Genomic DNA, 18,030 nt, shown 5'->3' with positions numbered 1-18,030 from the left:
GTTGATCCGTCAAACTCGTTAATTATGTTGAAATCGTTGAATCTTCCAAAGCATAATATTCTAAAAAAAGATATATGCATCTATTTTTACTGCATCTCGAATATATTAATCATGCATTTGTTGTTGATAAAGAAGAGAGATTTCGAGAGGCAAACACATTAACAATAATTGTTTTGCTGCATGCAACCATCGAGATAATCTTTTTTAATTATCAGTTTTTTTAGTCATGAGATCTGTTACTTGGTTCATAGTTTCTTATACTATCATGCTTCTCGTTCTAAGAGGTGGTAAAGGTATTAGTATATATTAGCTAGCGTTTCTTGTATATATTACTCGAATGATATTTAGTTATCTAAATGATCTTTAACTATATATAACGGGTTAACGATTTTTAATTGTGTGGTTGATAAAATTAATGAATAAAAGTGGAAGCAGAGAAGCTGTGTACAACGATAGGAGACTTGGATGGTAAATGTAGCCATGACGGAGAAAAGCTGTGCATGAGATACATGACGGATCAAACTAAAAAAAAGTTTCTTAGTTGCACATGCAATAACGTTGTCATGTTACACAACAAGTACAAACACTACTGCGAATGTAAATCTCACTGTACTCCAAAATAATCTCCTTTCAATTGTAATTCTTTAGTCCTTAATTAATTAACCACGTCCATATATATATATTTTCTACTACAAAAATAAGTAAGTTACGAGAGTTTCTTAATTTGTAGATGTTCAACTGCATGTTTCATATTGTAACCTTAGATTTATATATATATATATTAATTTTTTATTTTAACACTTGAACAGTGGTAACAAACCATCAAATTTTTGATCAACATCCTACGAGAAGAAGTAAAGTTTGCCTAAATTTGAAGCATACCGGGGGTAAATTAGATAGTATTGGATTATTTGGGGTACAATTTACAAAATTCTAAAGCATAGCGGGTGGTAAATTACATAGAATATAAGTTATAGGGTTATTACGAAAGTAAATTTAATCTATCAAATTATATTTAAAAAAAAAGAGGAAAAAAGGACAAATTGACTCGAATAATACTTAGAAGAAAATGGAAACTGTATGTGACCATAAACCCTAGTACCCTTCCTCTATTTTCTTCTTCTCTCTTCCTCCTCTCTCTCTCTCTGTGTCTCTCGCCGGTGAGCAAAGATGTCGATTCCTTGTCTAGCAGAAGAGACAGCCAAAACGGTTCTGCGCCAGGTACAAAACTTGTCTTCTTCTTCTTCTGTCTAGTCTCTCTATTGCTTCACCAGTTCTTTTCCAATAATGTTGTGTATTCGATTATTGTTCAGGTGGAGTTCTACTTTAGTGATAGCAATCTCCCCATTGATGATTTCCTCAAGAAGACGGTCACAGAGAGTGAAGATGGCTGTAAAGTTTTCTTACTCTTAAACAATTCAATTGCTGTGTGTTTTTTTTTAATTGTTATTGTGCTAAGTGATATTTTTTTTTTGGTTTGGTCAAACAGTGGTTAGCTTGGCCTTGATTTGCTCATTCAGTAAGATGAGAGGATATTTGAAGCTCGGTGATTCCAAAGGAGATGATATTCCTGAAGACACCATTAAAGCTGTTGCTGATACTCTTCGAACCTCTTCTGCTCTCAAGATTTCAGAGGATGGTGAGTTTTTGTTACAAATTGATGGAATTATATTTCTATTGGCTTCTTGTTTATGGTGTTATTGGATATAGTTCAACAATTCCTTTAGTTGATTCAGATGAGGTAGTGAAATCTTAGCAGATATATAGTTAGTTGAGAGTCTCAATTATAGATGAAGGGCTTGTGTACTTTAACATTAATCCTTTTAATCGGACAAGCAAAAGTGTTAGCTACATTGAGATTTGTTTTTGTATTCGGAGTGTTTATAAGTTTGTTAATTTAATGGTACTCAGTTAGGGGAGAAATCTTTTACAGTTTAGTGATCACCTTTTTTTCTTCTTTTTCTTACAAAGGGAAAAAGGTTGGTAGGAGTACTCAGCTGTTGAAGCTGGAAGACTTGATTGAGCAGCTAAATGCTAGAACAGTAGCTGCGTCACCTTTCTCCTATGATGTTAAGAGGGAAGACGTGGAATCCTTTTTCAGTCAATATGGAAAGGTATTCCATTATAGACTACACTATTAGTGTTTCGCTATTACTCAAAATTTTACCAATACATTAACAGTTAGATTAAGTGATGTTACCATGGCGTAATATATGTATTTATTTTTCTCTTTCAGGTTAACAGTGTGAGGATGCCTCGTCATGTGGCAGAATCGAGGGTATTTTCTGGTGTTGCCTTGGTTGAGTTCCCTACAGAAGAGGATGCCCAGAATGTTATGAAGCAAAATTTGGTCTTTGCTGGTCAGGAGTTGGAGCTGAAACCAAAGTAATTCTACTTGAAACATAATATGTCCTGTTTGCTGACTGTTTCTCATTTTACAGTTCTTTCTATTGATTTTTTGGATGAATAACTTATAGATGAAATCTTTTCAGGAATGATTTTGATGATGATAGGGAGAAGGATGAAGTCAAGTTTGCTAATTACCAATCACAAAAAGGTTCTGCAAAGCAGAAGAATGGTTCTGATCACAAAACCAATTCTGATTATGAGCCAGAGTAGGGGTTTGACTGTTGCTATTATTTTTCGTGTCTTTTCTTGCTAAATTTTCTCTTGATCTGATTGTGGTTATTTAATCATATGATAGTTATCCCAAGGGTTTAATCATATCATTCACCCTCAAGCGTTCAGATGAAGAGGGTACCACAGAACAAAAAGGTTCTGAGGAGCAAACCGATAAGACAATGGGAGAAAATGAATCAAAGCCAGCAGATACTCCTGATGCGGATAAAGAAAACACTGACGAGGTTCAGGCCCAGGGAGCAGATGATGAAGATGATGAGAAAGAAGAAAAAGGTGCTCTAGCTACCCATAAAGATAATAAGGAAGTTGTCTTACGGGAAGATCTCAAGGCTGTTTTTGGAAAATTTGGTGATGTCAAGGTACTAAATCAGTTCTATTTAGCTGTATCTCATATAACATTTTGTTGTTGTTTTTTTTGTCAGAATAACGTTTTGTTGTTTAATAACCCATTGTTGATATTGATTCCTTTGTTCTTTTTGCTGTGAAGTTTGTGGATTTCAAGATGGGATCTGAGACTGGTTACCTTAGGTTTGATGAACCTGAAGCATCCCAGAAAGCCCGTGCAGCAGCAGTATTAGCCAAAGAAGGTGGACTGGCCGTGAAGAATTTTATTGCTGTCCTAGAACCTGTGACTGGTAAAACCACATTTTCAACTTCCATCTTATCTTTATCTAAGTATATACTTGTTCTGCCTGAGTGAAATGTTTACTTGTTTTAATTGCGATGCCAGGCGAAGCTGAGAAAGAGTATTGGACGCTCCTTCGCAGCAAAGATCGGTTTGACAAGGGTGGCCGTGGAGGAAGGTGAGTTCATGTTTTTGTTATTAAACATAATCAAATGGAGTTTTGTTGGGGTGACCCGAAGAAGCAATAATCATATATAATTGTCATGGCCTATGCAGGGGAGGAAGAAGAGGAGGGAGATTCGGGCGTAAGAGGGGATCAGATTCCCCGGGTGGTCGCTGGAACAAAGCTCAGAAGGTCGAAGCATGAGAGAGCTAGGTTTCTACTTGTTTCTTGTGTTATTTAATATCTTTCTCTAGTTGCAACTTTAATTTTTTTGTATACCTGAGAGTCAAAACCGTAAACCCTACTTATGACTCTTGTGATGATATAACTAATAGCAAATTTTGGTTAAGTCATATGTTGGTTTTGTCTTTTGTTTTGAATTGTGCAGAATCTGTCTTTTTTTTTTGTTGGTTCTCTATTATGATGTGCTTTCTCTTTCATCATGTTTTAAATCTTAAGTTTCTTTTGGAAAGCTTTCCCAAATGACGAATCAACTAATAATAACGACATCAAAAAGTATTCCACTGTCTACTTAATGCTATAGTACAAATGTTACCACTGTATCAACTAACTCACACTGGAGTTGGTCGTTTTAAATATTTTTGAGAATCAAATTGGAAATTCTTGGTCCTTTCGGTTGACTTTGTCCACATTGTTTTTAGGGTTATATGCTGACTTTACCGAATAGCTAGCTGTTACTGGCAATTTCATCATCGCCCCTTTAAAATTCAAAAAAAAAAAACAAAAAATGTCATCTCACCAAAATTTAAAGAAAAGGTAGATATGCTAATAAGTCGTATTTCAATGCTGTTCAGAGGAAACAAAATCTCAAAAAAAAAATGAACTTTATTATTATGACGGGAGAGACGAGAGAGACTAGTTTAGCTAGATTCAGAGATTAAAATCAACGGCTGAGATCACTTTCCCTTTTTGTTTTGATCTCTCTCACTTCGAATTCCGCCTCTCCCTGTTTGAGTTTTGAATACCTCTTCTCTTCTCTTCTCTCTCTCTCTCTCTCTCTATTTCCGATTTGTGGTCTTCTTCTTCGTCTGGATTCACAGCGTCGTCTTAATTACTTGGATTATACTTAGATTTCGTGGATCTGCCAAGTGTGAGGCTTACTCGTTTGACCTTTGTCTCCGTCTCTTGTGGTCACATTTTGGTTTGTTTTTTTTCACCCAGACTCTTTCCCGATTTTTGAACCAACATTTTTTTTTTTTAAATCTACTCTTTGAATCTTCTCTAGCGATTTCGTTGAAAGGTTCGATTTTTTTCAGAGAAAGGTCGAAGCTTTTTTTGAGGTTTTTGTTCGAGGTTCTTTCATTTCAGCTTCTTCTCTTAGGTTTTTGTTTTTGTTTGGATCCACTCTCTTAATCTAAAGCTGCCTTCTTTCAATTTTATTTATTTATTGTGAATTCTTCGTTGTTTTGACTTTTAGTTTCTGGGAATGTTTACTCCTTTGCTCAGTTGTTATTGAATATGTAAGCTAATGCTGATTGTTAAGAAGTCCGACTGTGTTTTTGATTTTATGGTTTTATCTTTGTTTCAGATTGTTGCATTGCGCCTGGCTTATGATGATTCGTAAGACACATCAAAGAAATCGACTTTGGGGTGTGTCTTTTGGCTTTCTTTGCTAAGTATGAAGCGTGAGATGAAAGCACCTATTATTCCACCAGAGGGTTTCCAAAGCGAACTTAAAGGGAAACACGGGTACGCTCCTCCCTTCTCACTTCTCTTTTCTTCTGTTGCCTTTCAATATTGAAGATTGTTCTGCTTTTAGCACCAACTTTGGCATTCAACGACACTTTCTCAGATTAATGTTGCAAACTCTTTTTGACATTTCATAGGAGGACATCTGGCCCTGCAAGACGATCCACCAAAGGACAATGGACGCCTGAAGAGGTGGGTTCCTTTCCTGTGTCTTTTTTGTTGTCTGTCTGATTCTTCCATGCTTTATTTAATGTTTCCAGGAACACTGACTGAGCGTAATCAGTTGGTTATATCACACCCTATTGTTGCTTTGTACAGTTCCATTTAACTCGTTGACATTAGCCACCCTTCGCACGTACTGAATATTTGTCTCTATGATAAATTCTGTTTTCCTGGATCAGGACGAAGTCTTGTGCAAAGCTGTTGAGCGTTTTCAAGGAAAGAACTGGAAGAAGATAGGCAAGTTGAATAGGGAATTATAATATGTAGTCTTTAGTTAGTATTATGAAAGCAATGTGTGATTTTATTTGATTCACCTTTTCAGCTGAATGTTTTAAGGATCGGACTGATGTCCAGTGTCTTCATAGATGGCAAAAGGTCTTGAACCCAGAGCTTGTCAAAGGACCGTGGTCGAAAGAGGTGATTTGGTGAATTGCTTTATATGCTTTACTCAATTTGAGTCTTTCACACCTTAGCATTTGTAATGTGTTCAATGAAATATCATTTTTTCCATATTTTTAAAGGAGGATAACACTATAATTGCTCTGGTTGAAAGATATGGGGCAAAAAAATGGTCTACTATATCTCAGCATTTACCTGGGCGCATAGGGAAACAGTGTAGGGAAAGGTATGCACAACTCTCTACTTCGTTTCCTGTAAAATGGTTTTTTTTATACTACACTTCATACATTGGGTAGTACTTCAATGCACATGAACAATATTGTGGCTGATGTAGGTGGCATAACCATCTTAACCCTCTGATCAATAAAAATGCTTGGACTCAGGAAGAAGAACTGACTCTAATTCGTGCGCATCAAATTTATGGAAATAAATGGGCAGAACTAATGAAACTTTTGCCAGGAAGGTAAGTATTGTCTTTTTCATGGGTCCTAGTATAACAACAGTCATAAAGAATTTGTGGCCTCGTATGCGATGGAATAGTGTTTTTTGCTGCTGACTATTGTGGTCTATCCTTCCTGCTTTGGTGATTTGCTTATTTGTTCTTACTTTCCCATAGGTCAGATAATTCGATAAAAAATCACTGGAACAGCTCAGTTAAGAAGAAGTTGGATTCCTACTATGCTTCTGGCCTTTTAGATCAGTGTCAAAGCTCGCCATTAATTGCCCTTCAGAACAAATCTATCGCTTCATCTTCCTCGTGGATGTACAGCAGCGGAGATGAAGGTAATTCAAGGGCAGGGGTTGATGCTGAAGAATCAGAATGCAGCCAAGCTTCAACTGTTTTTTCACAGTCAACCAACGATTTACAAGAGGAAGTTAAACCTGGAAATGAGGAATTTTACATGCCTGAATTTCATTCAAGAGCAGAGCACCAAATCTCAAACGATGCAGAGCCGTACTACCCTTCCTTTGAAGAGGTCAAAATTGTTGTGCCCGAAATATCCTGTGAAGCAGAATGCTCAAAGAAATTTCAGAATCTTACTTGTTCTCATGAGGTTAGAACTACCACAGCTACGGAAGATCAATTGCAGGGTATGTCTAATGAAGCTAAACAGGACCCCGATCTAGACTTATTGACTGATAACATGGACAATGATGGAAAAAATCAAGCACATCGACAAGCTTTTCAAAGTTCAGGAAGATTAAGTGAACAACCTTCTTTGCCAAATTCGGACACAGATCCAGAAGCTCAAACTTTGATCACAGATGAAGAGTGTTGTAGGGTTCTTTTCCCAGATACCATGAAAGATAGCTGTACGTCTTCTATTAAGCAAGGTCGGAATATGATTGACCCTCGAAAGGGCAAAGGATGTCTTTGTTCTCAGTCTGTAGAATCCCATGCTCATGAAACTGGAAAACTTCCAGCTTTATCCAGGCATCCTTCAAGTTCTGAGGTCCAGGCGGGTCATAATTGTGTCCCTTTATCAGATTCAGACTTGAAGGACCCAGTTTTACTCCGTAATGATTCCAATCCTCCTATACAAGGTAGTCACCTTTTTGGAGCTACTGAGTTAGAATGTAAGACTGTCACAAATGACAGTTTCATTGACACTGATGGACATGTAACTTCCCATGGCAATGATAATGATGGTATAGAACAACATGGGCTTTCATATATTCCCAAGGATTCTTTGAAGCTAGTACCACTGAATAGTTTTTCTTCTCCTTCTAGAGTGAACAGGATTTATTTTCCTATCGATGATAAGCCAGCTGAAAAGGACAAAGGAGCTCTTTGTTATGAACCTCCACGTTTTCCAAGTGCAGATATTCCTTTCTTCAGCTGTGATCTTGTACCATCAAATAGTGACTTACGTCAAGAGTACAGTCCCTTTGGTATCCGCCAGTTGATGATTTCTTCGATGAATTGTACAACTCCTTTAAGGTTATGGGATTCACCGTGTCACGAAAGGAGCCCTGATGTCATGCTTAATGATGCTACGAAAAGTTTAAGTAATGCACCTTCCATCTTAAAGAAGCGACATCGAGACTTGCTGTCACCTGTGCTTGATAGAAGAAAAGACAAAAAGCTTAAAAGGGCTGCGACTTCCTCCTTGGCTAAAGATCTCTCATGCTTAGATGTAATGCTTGATGGAGGAGATGATTGCATGTCTACTCGTCCGTCAGAATCTCCTGAAAATAAAAATAGACATGCATCCCCTTCCAAAGCCAAAGATAATAGATATTCTGCATCAGGTTGGTCAGATCAAGAAATGATTCCGATAGATGAGGAACCAAAGGAAACCTTAAAGTTAGGTGGAGTGACTTCTATGCAAAATCAAAAGGGATGTAATGAAGGTGGTGCTTCAGCTAAAAATGTAAGTCCGTCTTTGTCCTTGCATATTATTTGGTATTACTTATTGAATCTCAGTCATCTCATTCTCTGAGGTCTATGGCTGTAAGGTGCAATATCTGGTATACATTTATTGACTCTATTAGTGAACTTCTTGGTGCTTAAAACATTCATCTAGTTTGTTGAAAGCTTATCCTGTGAGATCATATCAGTCCCATTTACTCAAACACATTGCATCTAGTTATTTGACTGTCTATATTGATGATAATAGATGTATAATTGGTGCTAAATCCACAATAAGGTAACCTTACAAATCTCGTGCTTGCTCTTGCACCAGGACCAAGAAACTTCTGGAACTTTTGTTGAGATACAACTGTGTTCTCCTGGTATGACTGGAGGTAGATCAGATAACAAAGTTAATACAAGTGCGAAAGATCTTTCAAACCAGCACAAAAGATCATTAGCTGATATTCCAACCGAAGAAATCTCACCAGAACTTCCATGCACAGTGGACTCCAGTCCTTTATCAGCAATTGATAAAACTAACACTACAGAGACCAGCTTTGACATTGAAAACTTTAACATGTAAGTTATACTTTTCCTCTGAATGTTTTTTGATAACTGATTTTGCTATTGCAACATATTAGCCGGAAAGTTCTATACTTCTACTTAAGTTGTGTTGGTTCCACTTGTTTTTCAGATTTGATGGAACGCCTTATAGAAAACTCCTTGACACACCATCACCTTGGAAATCTCCTTTACTCTTTGGTTCTTTCTTGCAAAGTCCAAAGTTGCCTCCAGAAGTTACATTTGAGGTAAATATGAGATGGAGTAACTTTAAATCAACTTAGTTTCTGAATATTATACGGTATAATTTATACCTTTTCGTTTAGATTGAAGTGCGTGTTGATTAACGTATATTCTTTATTTCTTGTTGTTTTCTTTTCAGGATATTGGGTGTTTTATGAGTCCCGGGGAGAGGAGTTATGATGCCATAGGACTGATGAAGCATTTGAGTGAACACTCAGCTACGGCATATGCAGATGCCTTGGAAGTTTTGGGTAATGACACACCTGAAACAATACTCAAGAAGAGACAGCTAAACAAATCCATTCAAGGGAAAGAAAATCAGCACCATCCTCATGATCAGCTTGGAAACCGATCCCAGGTTTGGCATTTACAAAAACCTTATCGTCTCTCTTCCTCTTTTCTTGGTATAGCTTAATGTTGAGTTGGATCTTGAATTTGGTAGAGATAAGAGGAATAACAGTTTGAGTTAATAAATTGACTTACACTGAACCAATTCTCTATTGAAATGCAGGTGGAACGTCGCACATTAGACTTCAGCGATTGTGGGACGCCAGGGAAATCAACGGTATCCTCAGCTCCACCAGGAGGCTACTCAAGCCCATCATCTTACCTTTTGAAGAGTTGCAGATAGAAATGGCCGGTTTTGTTCATAAAGCTCTGAAGGGACATTCATTCCCGCCTTCAATTTTTTTGATCCCGTATGTGTATGTCTTTCTATTACCTCCGTCTAATTTTCTTGTTTCTAACTTTTTAATGTGTAGCTCTCTCAACTATGGGATATAATATATTTGATTATATAGCGGAAAATTAACTCGTTCTCAAGAAACTGCTTCGAATTCCAAAAGTTCTCATCCTCGTTATGACCCAAGTCTTTTTTTACTTCTTATTCTATTTAATGATACAAGAATTTTCACAATATTCGGGTAAAATATATTGATTCATAAAACCGATAATAAACACACCAGGTTTTGATAGCATAACATCAAATTTTGTAGCCTGACATTGTGGAGACACGGATTCCTTTTCTATAGAACTTGTAGAGTTTATGGTAATAATCCTTTTATAATGCGATTAATGCATGTTAAGGACATTGTACCGTCAAAATGTATTGTTACAATGTAAACGATCAAAACCAGCCATGGACTGCTAAAAAGAAAGAACTAAACCCAATCTTGATGATCGACTGTATGTATATTTACAACCACAATAATCCTAACTGCTCTAATTTGTCTTCCAAATCTAAATCTTCTTATGATCCGTCCATAAGCGACATCAGCAGAAACTGAAAAAAACCTGAGAATCACCGGGGCAACAATTTGGTGAGCCCAATCTCGCAACCATCTTAGGAGGTTTACGAAAGTGTCGTATCAAATTCTTCTTTCCAAGAGTTAAGATCTTTGCCTGCTTAAAAGAGTATTAGTTACATCGGGCACTTCATTGTAAAACTCAGGTTCGTCTTCTTCATCAGATGATAATAAAGATGGTCCCATCCATGCTTTGAACCCCTCGTTCACCCGTCTCTCAACATCTGGTGTGAATTCCAAGGGATTAGCTTCAAGCATCTCCAAGCCCTGATCATTTCTGTTCCCAAATTCTCCTTCGTCAATAGTTAATACGGCTCTTCTTCTCAGGAAGAAAGCAGTTCCAGCATACAAGATTACCAAACCCCATGAAGAAATCTCGTAGCACCAAAACAATGGGACAGAACAGCTGCTTCCTAGTGTCAGAAGGCTTGAGCCGAGAAATACAGCAAGGAGACCATAGATGATAGCAAAGACAATATTCAGAATTGACAGGCAACGAACCCCACCTGTGAATTTAATAGCCAAGATCAAGAAAATCAAAAACATATTCCAGAGAGAGAAGCAACTCTGAAGATTCGCAAAAGTGGAAATATTGTAATTAATAGCAGATGAAAAGGAATTATACATAAATCTTAGACGATAAAGTCTAACATTAAAAAGGATAGAAAGTACAAAACACATATATGGAAAGCCGAATAAATCTTAAGGAGAGAGGAGTATACCTCTTCTTGACGCACAGTAATTATTTTCAACTACTTTCAGAAACCGATGACGGTGAGGAGCAGAATAAGCCACAAAAATTCCTGCAGTATCGCAACAAATAACGAAATTATAAGAACAAGACATACCACATGTTGTAAAGATTAACTAAAGACAAAACAAAGGAGGAAATTGTAGAGAGGTTTAGCTATTTAGGATAGCAAAGCATTTAACAACGTTTCCATGTTGTTAGAGTTACTTTTTGAGGTAAAAAAATGAAAAGAGATAAAGATGGGACTCATACTCCAGAAGTTGCATATATTTGGCAACATGTAACAATCAAATTCTGATGGCAACAGCGCTGGCCGCTGATCTCTCTTATCGTTCAACTGATAGCTAATAACCCTCAAAACTTAGAAAATTAGACCTAAGAAGGCCATGTGAGACAGAAAGCTATAAAGGTAATATGTAAGATCCAACAATTTTCTTCCATATAAAATATAATCTAACAAAATCTAGCAGAGGAATTAACTGGATTTTACAAAGCCCACAACTTGCTCTGTGGCTTGACCCTTGGAAGTCCAAAAAAGACCAGAACCAACACAGAACTAGACTTGTCTCCATATAGTGGCTTCAATCAAAACGAATGATTTGTAGAACTAAAAACCTAGCAACAAGCATTCAGGAAGAACATAAGCAAGAGACTTGACACTCTCACCTGCCACAAGGTAAACAGATGATACAAGGAAGATTATGGTCGAGGGAAGAAAGACGACCATCCAGTAGTAATCGACAGTTTCTTGATCCGTCAAGTAAAAAGCACCGGGAAACAGATCGGAGTCACGAGCTTTCCCATACATAGGCAAAGGCTGTAGCTTCACATCGCTGCAAAATGGCCTCTTAAGAACATTCGAAGGAAATACGATTTTCAAGCTGACGATCGTGCAAGTGAAGATGACAAAGCAAAGGAAAGCCACGATCGACATTAATGTCGGCCTCTGAAGCTTAATCCAGGCTCTATCTTCTTCCCTTAGGCTCTCGTACTCTTGCTTTGGCATAAACGCTTGACGCAACGCGTCTCCAATGATCGCCATTGAAGAAGAACCCACACAAATAAAACCTGTAACCCACAATCAAGCGAGGCCCTTTTCACCAGACTGCTTTCAGTGATAGCCGAAGAAATCAAAATAGGGTTTTTCAAATTTAGTGAGGAGCCCTAGATCAATGAACCTCCCGAATTGGGGAAAATGAGGAAAAGAAGAATTAAAGAAGGTGACGCAGAAACAATTAGGCGCGTGTAAAAGAGAGAGACGTCATACTACGTGATTAGATAACTTGTGTATAATTACAGATTGACCCCAAAAGGTTTTCAAATTGCGAGGTTATCCAATTTCCCGCTCAATTATATATCATAATCATAGAATATGCTTAGCTATTCGATTAGAGTCCCTAAATATTTCAACTGATGACATTGAAATAACACTCTTATACGTAATTTTGATACTCATTATCTTATTTATGCAAGTGGATGAATACAGCCAAACTAGAAAAGTGATAAAGAAATGAAAACTCAATAGAGTAGTAATAGATGTGTGATAAAGATGGTTTAGGTTTGTATCACACCACTCACTAAAAATAAGATAAAACAAATTACATTACTTGATGATTAAACTCTTGTAAGATTTGGATTTAACGGTTTCATAACGTTTGGATCACATTATTATATATTTAGCTAAACCCAAAACCAAAACCAAAAAGATAACTAACATTTACTTCTTGTTAGTGAAACGACGACCGTCTGATTTGTAAGTGGGGTGAAAACAACCGTCCGATGAAAAGCAATGAATTGGTGCAAAGTCATCAAAACACAAAAGAGATGACGTGTTAATCTTTTAGTGGACCTTCTCTAAAGATATTCGACTAATTTATTTTTTCCGTTTTTAGTTTTTATAATTCGCGAAAAAAATAAAAAGAGTGATCTCATCTGAAGAACAGAAAATACATAATAATAAATAAAATAAAAAACATTCCGAAAATTAATAATAGAGAAAAAGGAAAAACCAATTTTCTAGAAAGGGAAGAGAGAGAGAGAGGAGAGAAGGGCGTGAATTCCTGAGAGAGAGATTCTTCGCCGGAGTAATCTCGTTTGCGTGATCTTCTTCTCACACACGGCTGCTTAATTCTTCGTCGCCTGAGAAAACCTGTTATTCGTCCCTCTCTCTTTCTCTCTCGTTCGTCCCATCTAGAGGTTTCTATTTTGCTGTTGTTGTTTGGGTGGGAGGTCAAAAGCGAAGATGGTTAACGCTATGGTGGAGAGAGCGACGAGCGAGATGCTGATCGGACCTGATTGGGCTATGAACCTTGAGATCTGTGATATGCTCAATAGCGATCCGGCGTACGTTCCTTCTCTACTCCCTCCGATTTTTGTTTTTCCTTATCTCCTCCCTTCTTCTTAACTTCTCGATTAGTCTCTTGTTAATTTATGATACTCTCTATGCCGATTTGAATCTGTGTTGGCTTTGTTGTTCAGTTTTAGACTTTACACTAAGATGGTTATCAAATTTCCTTCTTTTTTTTTATCTTTCTTTTCTTTTTTGGAGAAGAATTTGATATTATCATGTTTCATTAGAGCTGGGATATTATTTTCCTTTCATCAGTGATTTCAGTGGTTATACTAACGGGACGAATCCTACCTGATGTGTGAAACTGGTTACTGTTTCGTAGGCAAGCAAAAGATGTTGTGAAAGGCGTTAAAAAACGGATTGGTAGTAGGAATCCTAAAGCTCAACTCCTTGCCTTAACTGTGAGCTCCTAGCTTACTCTCTCCTTTTTCTTTTCCTTTATCGTTACTTCGTTGAAATTACCATTGTTGTTTCTGTAACTCTACATTTAGATTGCTTGTTTGTTTAGTTACGCATCTAGCTTCAAATTCCAATCCTTTTGGCATTTGTCTCTTTATCAGTAGATATTACTTATTCATTATACTAATGTACACGATGAGGATTTTATGATATGCTGATAGTTATTTTCACTTAATCTCATCTTTCTCGTTGTCTTGCAATGATAGTATATTTACTCATTATGCATTTGTTATGCTCTAGCTGCTTGAGACTATAGTGAAGAACTGTGGTGACATGGTTCATATGCATGTGGCTGAGAAGGGTGTTATTCATGAGATGGTCCGAATAGTTAAGAAGAAGGTAAGGTTTCTTCCAATTTGGTCTTGTTGGGAAGAATTAATTTTCTCCATCTCTTTATCTCTCTGATCCAAATTGGTCCCATGCATGTAGCCGGACTTCCATGTCAAAGAAAAGATTCTGGTCCTTATCGATACATGGCAAGAGGCCTTTGGTGGCCCTAGGGCAAGATATCCACAATACTATGCAGGATACCAGGAATTGTTGGTATGTCTGGTCGTTTGAAATGCTTTTTGGGTTTCGTTTTTTTTCCTCCAGTGTAGTATTGTTTCTGATTCTGGATATCCAGATGTCTCATATTGAAATTTAAATATGTGTCATACTAAATTCTTTGTGATTCCTTTGTGAGTTCTGTTAGAAATCGTCCACTACTCTTGCCTAACCACCAGTGCTTACTCATGTCCCTTTCAGCGCGCTGGGGCTGTTTTCCCTCAGAGATCAGAGAGATCAGCTCCTGTGTTCACACCTCCACAAACACAGCCTTTGACGTCTTACCCTCCAAATCTTCGTAATGCTGGACCTGGTAATGATGTGCCTGAACCTTCAGCTGAGCCAGAATTTCCGACTTTAAGGTAGATATCTTCTGTTGCAGCTCCCCTATTTTAAGAAATTGTTTTAACAAAATCATAGAAGTTAGGACTTATATGTATGTTTTGTTGGTTTTGCGTCTATTTGCTTGCTTTATTTAGCACGTATATGTATGCCTTTGTTGCTGAGGATTTATTGCTTCTCATAATTTTATTCTGCTGTATGTCGAAATCTTTTTCAGTATGTCAGAGATTCAAAATGCAAAAGGTATCATGGATGTGCTTGCAGAAATGCTGAGTGCATTAGAGCCTGGAAACAAGGAGGTAACACGATTTAGTTGCAAAGTGTTTTAACTATCTCTTTGCAAGTGCTGGCTATAATGCAAAATATACTTAATAAGAGGAACATATTCTGAATTCTTTTTGGGCATTGTGATTGAGGTTAATCACTCTTCTCATTTTTTGGATTTATTCAGGATCTCAAACAGGAGGTGATGGTTGATTTGGTGGAGCAGTGTCGTACATACAAACAAAGAGTTGTACACCTAGTCAACTCGACTTCGTAAGAGCTTTTTATTTTCCTCTCTGATTCTATTTTGGTTATCTCTTTCATATCTTATATAAGTTATTATGCTCGGAGTGTAATAAATCTCTTTAAATATGCATACATATTACCACTGGATTATGCAGCGAATGATTGGTTTTTATGCTTGCATATATTACACCGGGCAATATGATGCCTGTAAACTTCCATGGTAATTCAATTGATTTCTGAAGAGGCACAGATAGTGTGCGTTTAGAGGCCCATAGACTCTAGTTGTACTTAAGTAAAATAAGCATCCATGGATTAGCCATGGGTTATAGCTGGTTAAGCTCTTTGTATCAGATTGAAAGCAAAGAGGGATTGAGGGAGTATTCACGTTTTGTGTGGGTTTTGATTTATTATGTAAAGAAGGTGGGGAGAGAACTTCATTAAGAGTTATCTCAGATCCGTGCATGTCTGAGTTATCGCTGTTAAATATTTACTTTACGTTTTGAAAGGATCAAATCGAATAATCCAGTTGATGAGAATTGCGTTTATGCTATTTTTTTCTTTTTTGTCCTCTTGCTTTTATGCTTTAGAGCTTATGTTTCCATGTACTCTTCTTTACCTCTGAAATTTGATTTTCAGGGACGAGTCTTTGTTAGGTCAAGGTCTGGCTTTGAATGACGACTTGCAGCGTGTCTTAACCAATTATGAAGCAATCGCTTCTGGATTACCTGGCACCTCTACTCAAATTGAGAAGCCCAAGTCCGAGACAGGAAAATCCCTTGTTGATGTTGATAGTCCACTTATTGATACTGGTGACAGCAGTAATCAGGCGAACGGGTACGTTAGTCCAAACTTGAGAGTTCTGCGTCCAAGATTGTTAGATAAAATCACCTATATTTGGATATGGATTACCAGTCTTAGCTGCAAGCTTGAGCCCAATATATGGCTTACACGTCAAAATTATTACAATTTTAGGATGTGAACACGAGAAGTTGCTTATGAATTTGAGAGTAACGCTAATCATTTACATATAAACGGTGTAGATTTTTCTCTTAACTTACCAAGTAAGAACTCGGGTTTCAGACCAAATGACCTGGTAAAAGTTCTTATGTCTTATGACATAGCTACTGATTTGTACTATGTCCAACACTTTTACAGAGCTACATCAAGTTCTGGTAACGGGATTCTAAATCAGTTGGCCCTCCCTGCACCACCTGTAACTAATGGTCCAGCCAATTCTAAAATAGACCTCCTCAGTGGCGATGATCTCGCCCTTGTTCCTGTTGGACCTCCTCAACCAGCAAGTCCGGCTGCATCAGATCAAAATGCACTTGCCCTTATTGATATGTTCTCAGACAATACTAATAATTCCAGTCCTGCAACTGCACCAACTGGCAATCCAGCTTCCCAGAGTATTCCTTTGAATCCTCAACCGCACCAGCAACCAAATAGTCAAGCTGGAGAAGCCGGATTACAACAATCCAACGGATTTTCTCCTCAAATGGGTTATTCCCAATTTGAGCAGTCGTCATACGGGCAAGGAGTCTCTTCTCCCTGGAGCAATCAGCCTGCACAACAACCACACCAGCCGTCTTATGGTAAAATATGAGTTTATATTACAACTTTTAATATGTTCAATAACGAGAAGGCGTTTCACTCTTTTTGATTCGAGAGTTTTAATTTAAATGTCTCATATGTTATCCTTATTTGTTATGTTTGTGGTACTTTTGTAATGTGAAGAAGGTGCCCAAGACAATATGGCATTTCCACCACCCCCATGGGAAGCTCAGCACCAAGACTTCAGTCCTACTGCGGAGTCAGGAAGTCCGTTTTCTCCTCAAATGCATCTGGCACAGGCCGCCTTCACACAGGCTCAACCAGTTAACAACAACAGTCCATATACACAGATGCCCCAAACCGGCCAACCAGTTAACAACAACAGTCCATATGCTCAAATTCCCCAAACCGGCCAACCGTTTAACAACAACAGTCCATATCCTCAAATGCCACAAAGCGGTATGTACATGCCAAACCAACCCAATCAGGCGCAAGGGCAAGGCTATCCACCTCAACAGCAGCAGCAGATGATGATGGCTCAGTTCTATGCCCAGCAGCAACAACAACAACAACAGCAACAAGCATATGGAAACCAGATGGGAGGATACGGTTATGGCTATAATCAACAGCAACAAGGAAGCAGCCCATATCTGGACCAGCAAATGTATGGTTTATCCATCAGAGACCAGAATTCGCATCAGGTAGCATCATCGACATCTACCACATCTTATCTGCCTCCTATGAAACCTAAAAATAAACCAGAGGACAAGCTATTTGGGGATCTCGTTGACATCTCCAAATTCAAGCCTACAAAACCGACTTCTGGAAGAGCTGGTACCATGTGAGAAATCCTCGGATCATTTATAAGTACTCGTCTCCTCTACCCTCTGTTTTCTTTACTCAGCTAACTCTCTTTTCTTCTCTTATTTGAGCTATCATCATTGATTTTACCCTTGTGGGAGATACATAGATATATATATATATATATATATATATATATATATATATGTTATCTTTCTTCCTTATAATTTACCGTTGATTATGACGGGTAATGGATTTGTATATTTCTTGTAGAGAAAGAAAACTGGAAAATCTTTTGTTGTCAACTCAGCGATTTGGGGTTTGTCTGGGGTTTCAATTTTAGGACGTTTTAATGTCATTTGTGTTTTCAGACCTTTTTCTTTGTTTTCTCCATTGGCAATAAAGTTTGATAACAGTTGTAGAGTCATGGTTCTCAGGATTACTTAAGGATGTTTTGTTCTTTGTATCTGAATGCAACTCTCATGTCTTAATCT

The 18,030-nt window shown here is 37.6% G+C and overlaps 5 protein-coding genes across 10 annotated transcripts; 4 read left to right on the top strand and 1 right to left on the bottom strand.

Annotated features, from left to right (window-relative positions):
* Positions 1 to 226: 226 nt before the first annotated feature.
* LOC17878634 (putative defensin-like protein 230) lies at positions 227 to 623 on the top strand. The gene is made up of 2 exons (XM_006282768.1): positions 227 to 293; positions 427 to 623. Exons 1-2 carry the CDS (start codon positions 227 to 229, stop codon positions 621 to 623), a joined length of 264 nt encoding a protein of 87 aa, XP_006282830.1.
* Positions 624 to 1,068: 445 nt separating this feature from the next.
* Positions 1,069 to 3,808, top strand: LOC17879647 (la protein 1). The gene is made up of 10 exons (XM_006283702.2): positions 1,069 to 1,221; positions 1,314 to 1,392; positions 1,490 to 1,639; positions 1,972 to 2,114; positions 2,237 to 2,385; positions 2,493 to 2,615; positions 2,705 to 2,999; positions 3,128 to 3,275; positions 3,371 to 3,443; positions 3,542 to 3,808. Exons 1-10 carry the CDS (start codon positions 1,171 to 1,173, stop codon positions 3,630 to 3,632), a joined length of 1,302 nt encoding a protein of 433 aa, XP_006283764.1. The 5' UTR covers positions 1,069 to 1,170; the 3' UTR covers positions 3,633 to 3,808.
* A 399-nt stretch (positions 3,809 to 4,207) lies between these two features.
* Positions 4,208 to 9,745, top strand: LOC17877424 (transcription factor MYB3R-1). 5 transcript variants are annotated; one of them, XM_023778847.1, is made up of 12 exons: positions 4,208 to 4,539; positions 4,978 to 5,138; positions 5,276 to 5,330; positions 5,540 to 5,597; positions 5,683 to 5,777; positions 5,882 to 5,985; positions 6,094 to 6,222; positions 6,376 to 8,134; positions 8,447 to 8,694; positions 8,810 to 8,924; positions 9,059 to 9,277; positions 9,431 to 9,745. In XM_023778847.1, the coding sequence occupies exons 2-12, from the start codon at positions 5,068 to 5,070 to the stop codon at positions 9,548 to 9,550; spliced, it is 2,973 nt and encodes a 990-aa protein (XP_023634615.1). In that variant the 5' UTR covers positions 4,208 to 4,539; positions 4,978 to 5,067; the 3' UTR covers positions 9,551 to 9,745. The 5 variants fall into 5 exon arrangements, with proteins under 5 accessions (XP_023634615.1, XP_006283062.1, XP_023634617.1 ...); XM_006283000.2 differs by having other exon boundaries at positions 4,208 to 4,590; XM_023778849.1 differs by lacking the exon at positions 4,208 to 4,539 and adding an exon at positions 4,670 to 4,689.
* A 216-nt stretch (positions 9,746 to 9,961) lies between these two features.
* LOC17877429 lies at positions 9,962 to 12,207 on the bottom strand. Its single transcript, XM_006284168.2, has 3 exons — positions 11,641 to 12,207; positions 10,946 to 11,026; positions 9,962 to 10,729 (listed from the first exon to the last, which is right to left on the bottom strand). Exons 1-3 carry the CDS (start codon positions 12,014 to 12,016, stop codon positions 10,308 to 10,310), a joined length of 879 nt encoding a protein of 292 aa, XP_006284230.1. The 5' UTR covers positions 12,017 to 12,207; the 3' UTR covers positions 9,962 to 10,307.
* A 769-nt stretch (positions 12,208 to 12,976) lies between these two features.
* Positions 12,977 to 18,008, top strand: LOC17879821 (TOM1-like protein 9). 2 transcript variants are annotated; one of them, XM_023778339.1, is made up of 10 exons: positions 12,977 to 13,317; positions 13,647 to 13,725; positions 14,024 to 14,122; positions 14,213 to 14,326; positions 14,531 to 14,691; positions 14,889 to 14,970; positions 15,123 to 15,208; positions 15,818 to 16,015; positions 16,337 to 16,776; positions 16,922 to 18,008. In XM_023778339.1, exons 1-10 carry the CDS (start codon positions 13,217 to 13,219, stop codon positions 17,578 to 17,580), a joined length of 2,019 nt encoding a protein of 672 aa, XP_023634107.1. In that variant the 5' UTR covers positions 12,977 to 13,216; the 3' UTR covers positions 17,581 to 18,008. The 2 variants fall into 2 exon arrangements, with proteins under 2 accessions (XP_023634107.1, XP_006283262.1); XM_006283200.2 differs by having other exon boundaries at positions 16,919 to 18,008.
* Positions 18,009 to 18,030: the final 22 nt, after the last annotated feature.

The sequence above is a fragment of the Capsella rubella genome, unplaced genomic scaffold, assembly GCF_000375325.1.
Source record: "Capsella rubella cultivar Monte Gargano unplaced genomic scaffold, Caprub1_0 scaffold_7, whole genome shotgun sequence".
Lineage (NCBI taxonomy): Eukaryota > Viridiplantae > Streptophyta > Magnoliopsida > Brassicales > Brassicaceae > Capsella > Capsella rubella.
This window is presented reverse-complemented; position numbering and strand designations above follow the sequence as displayed.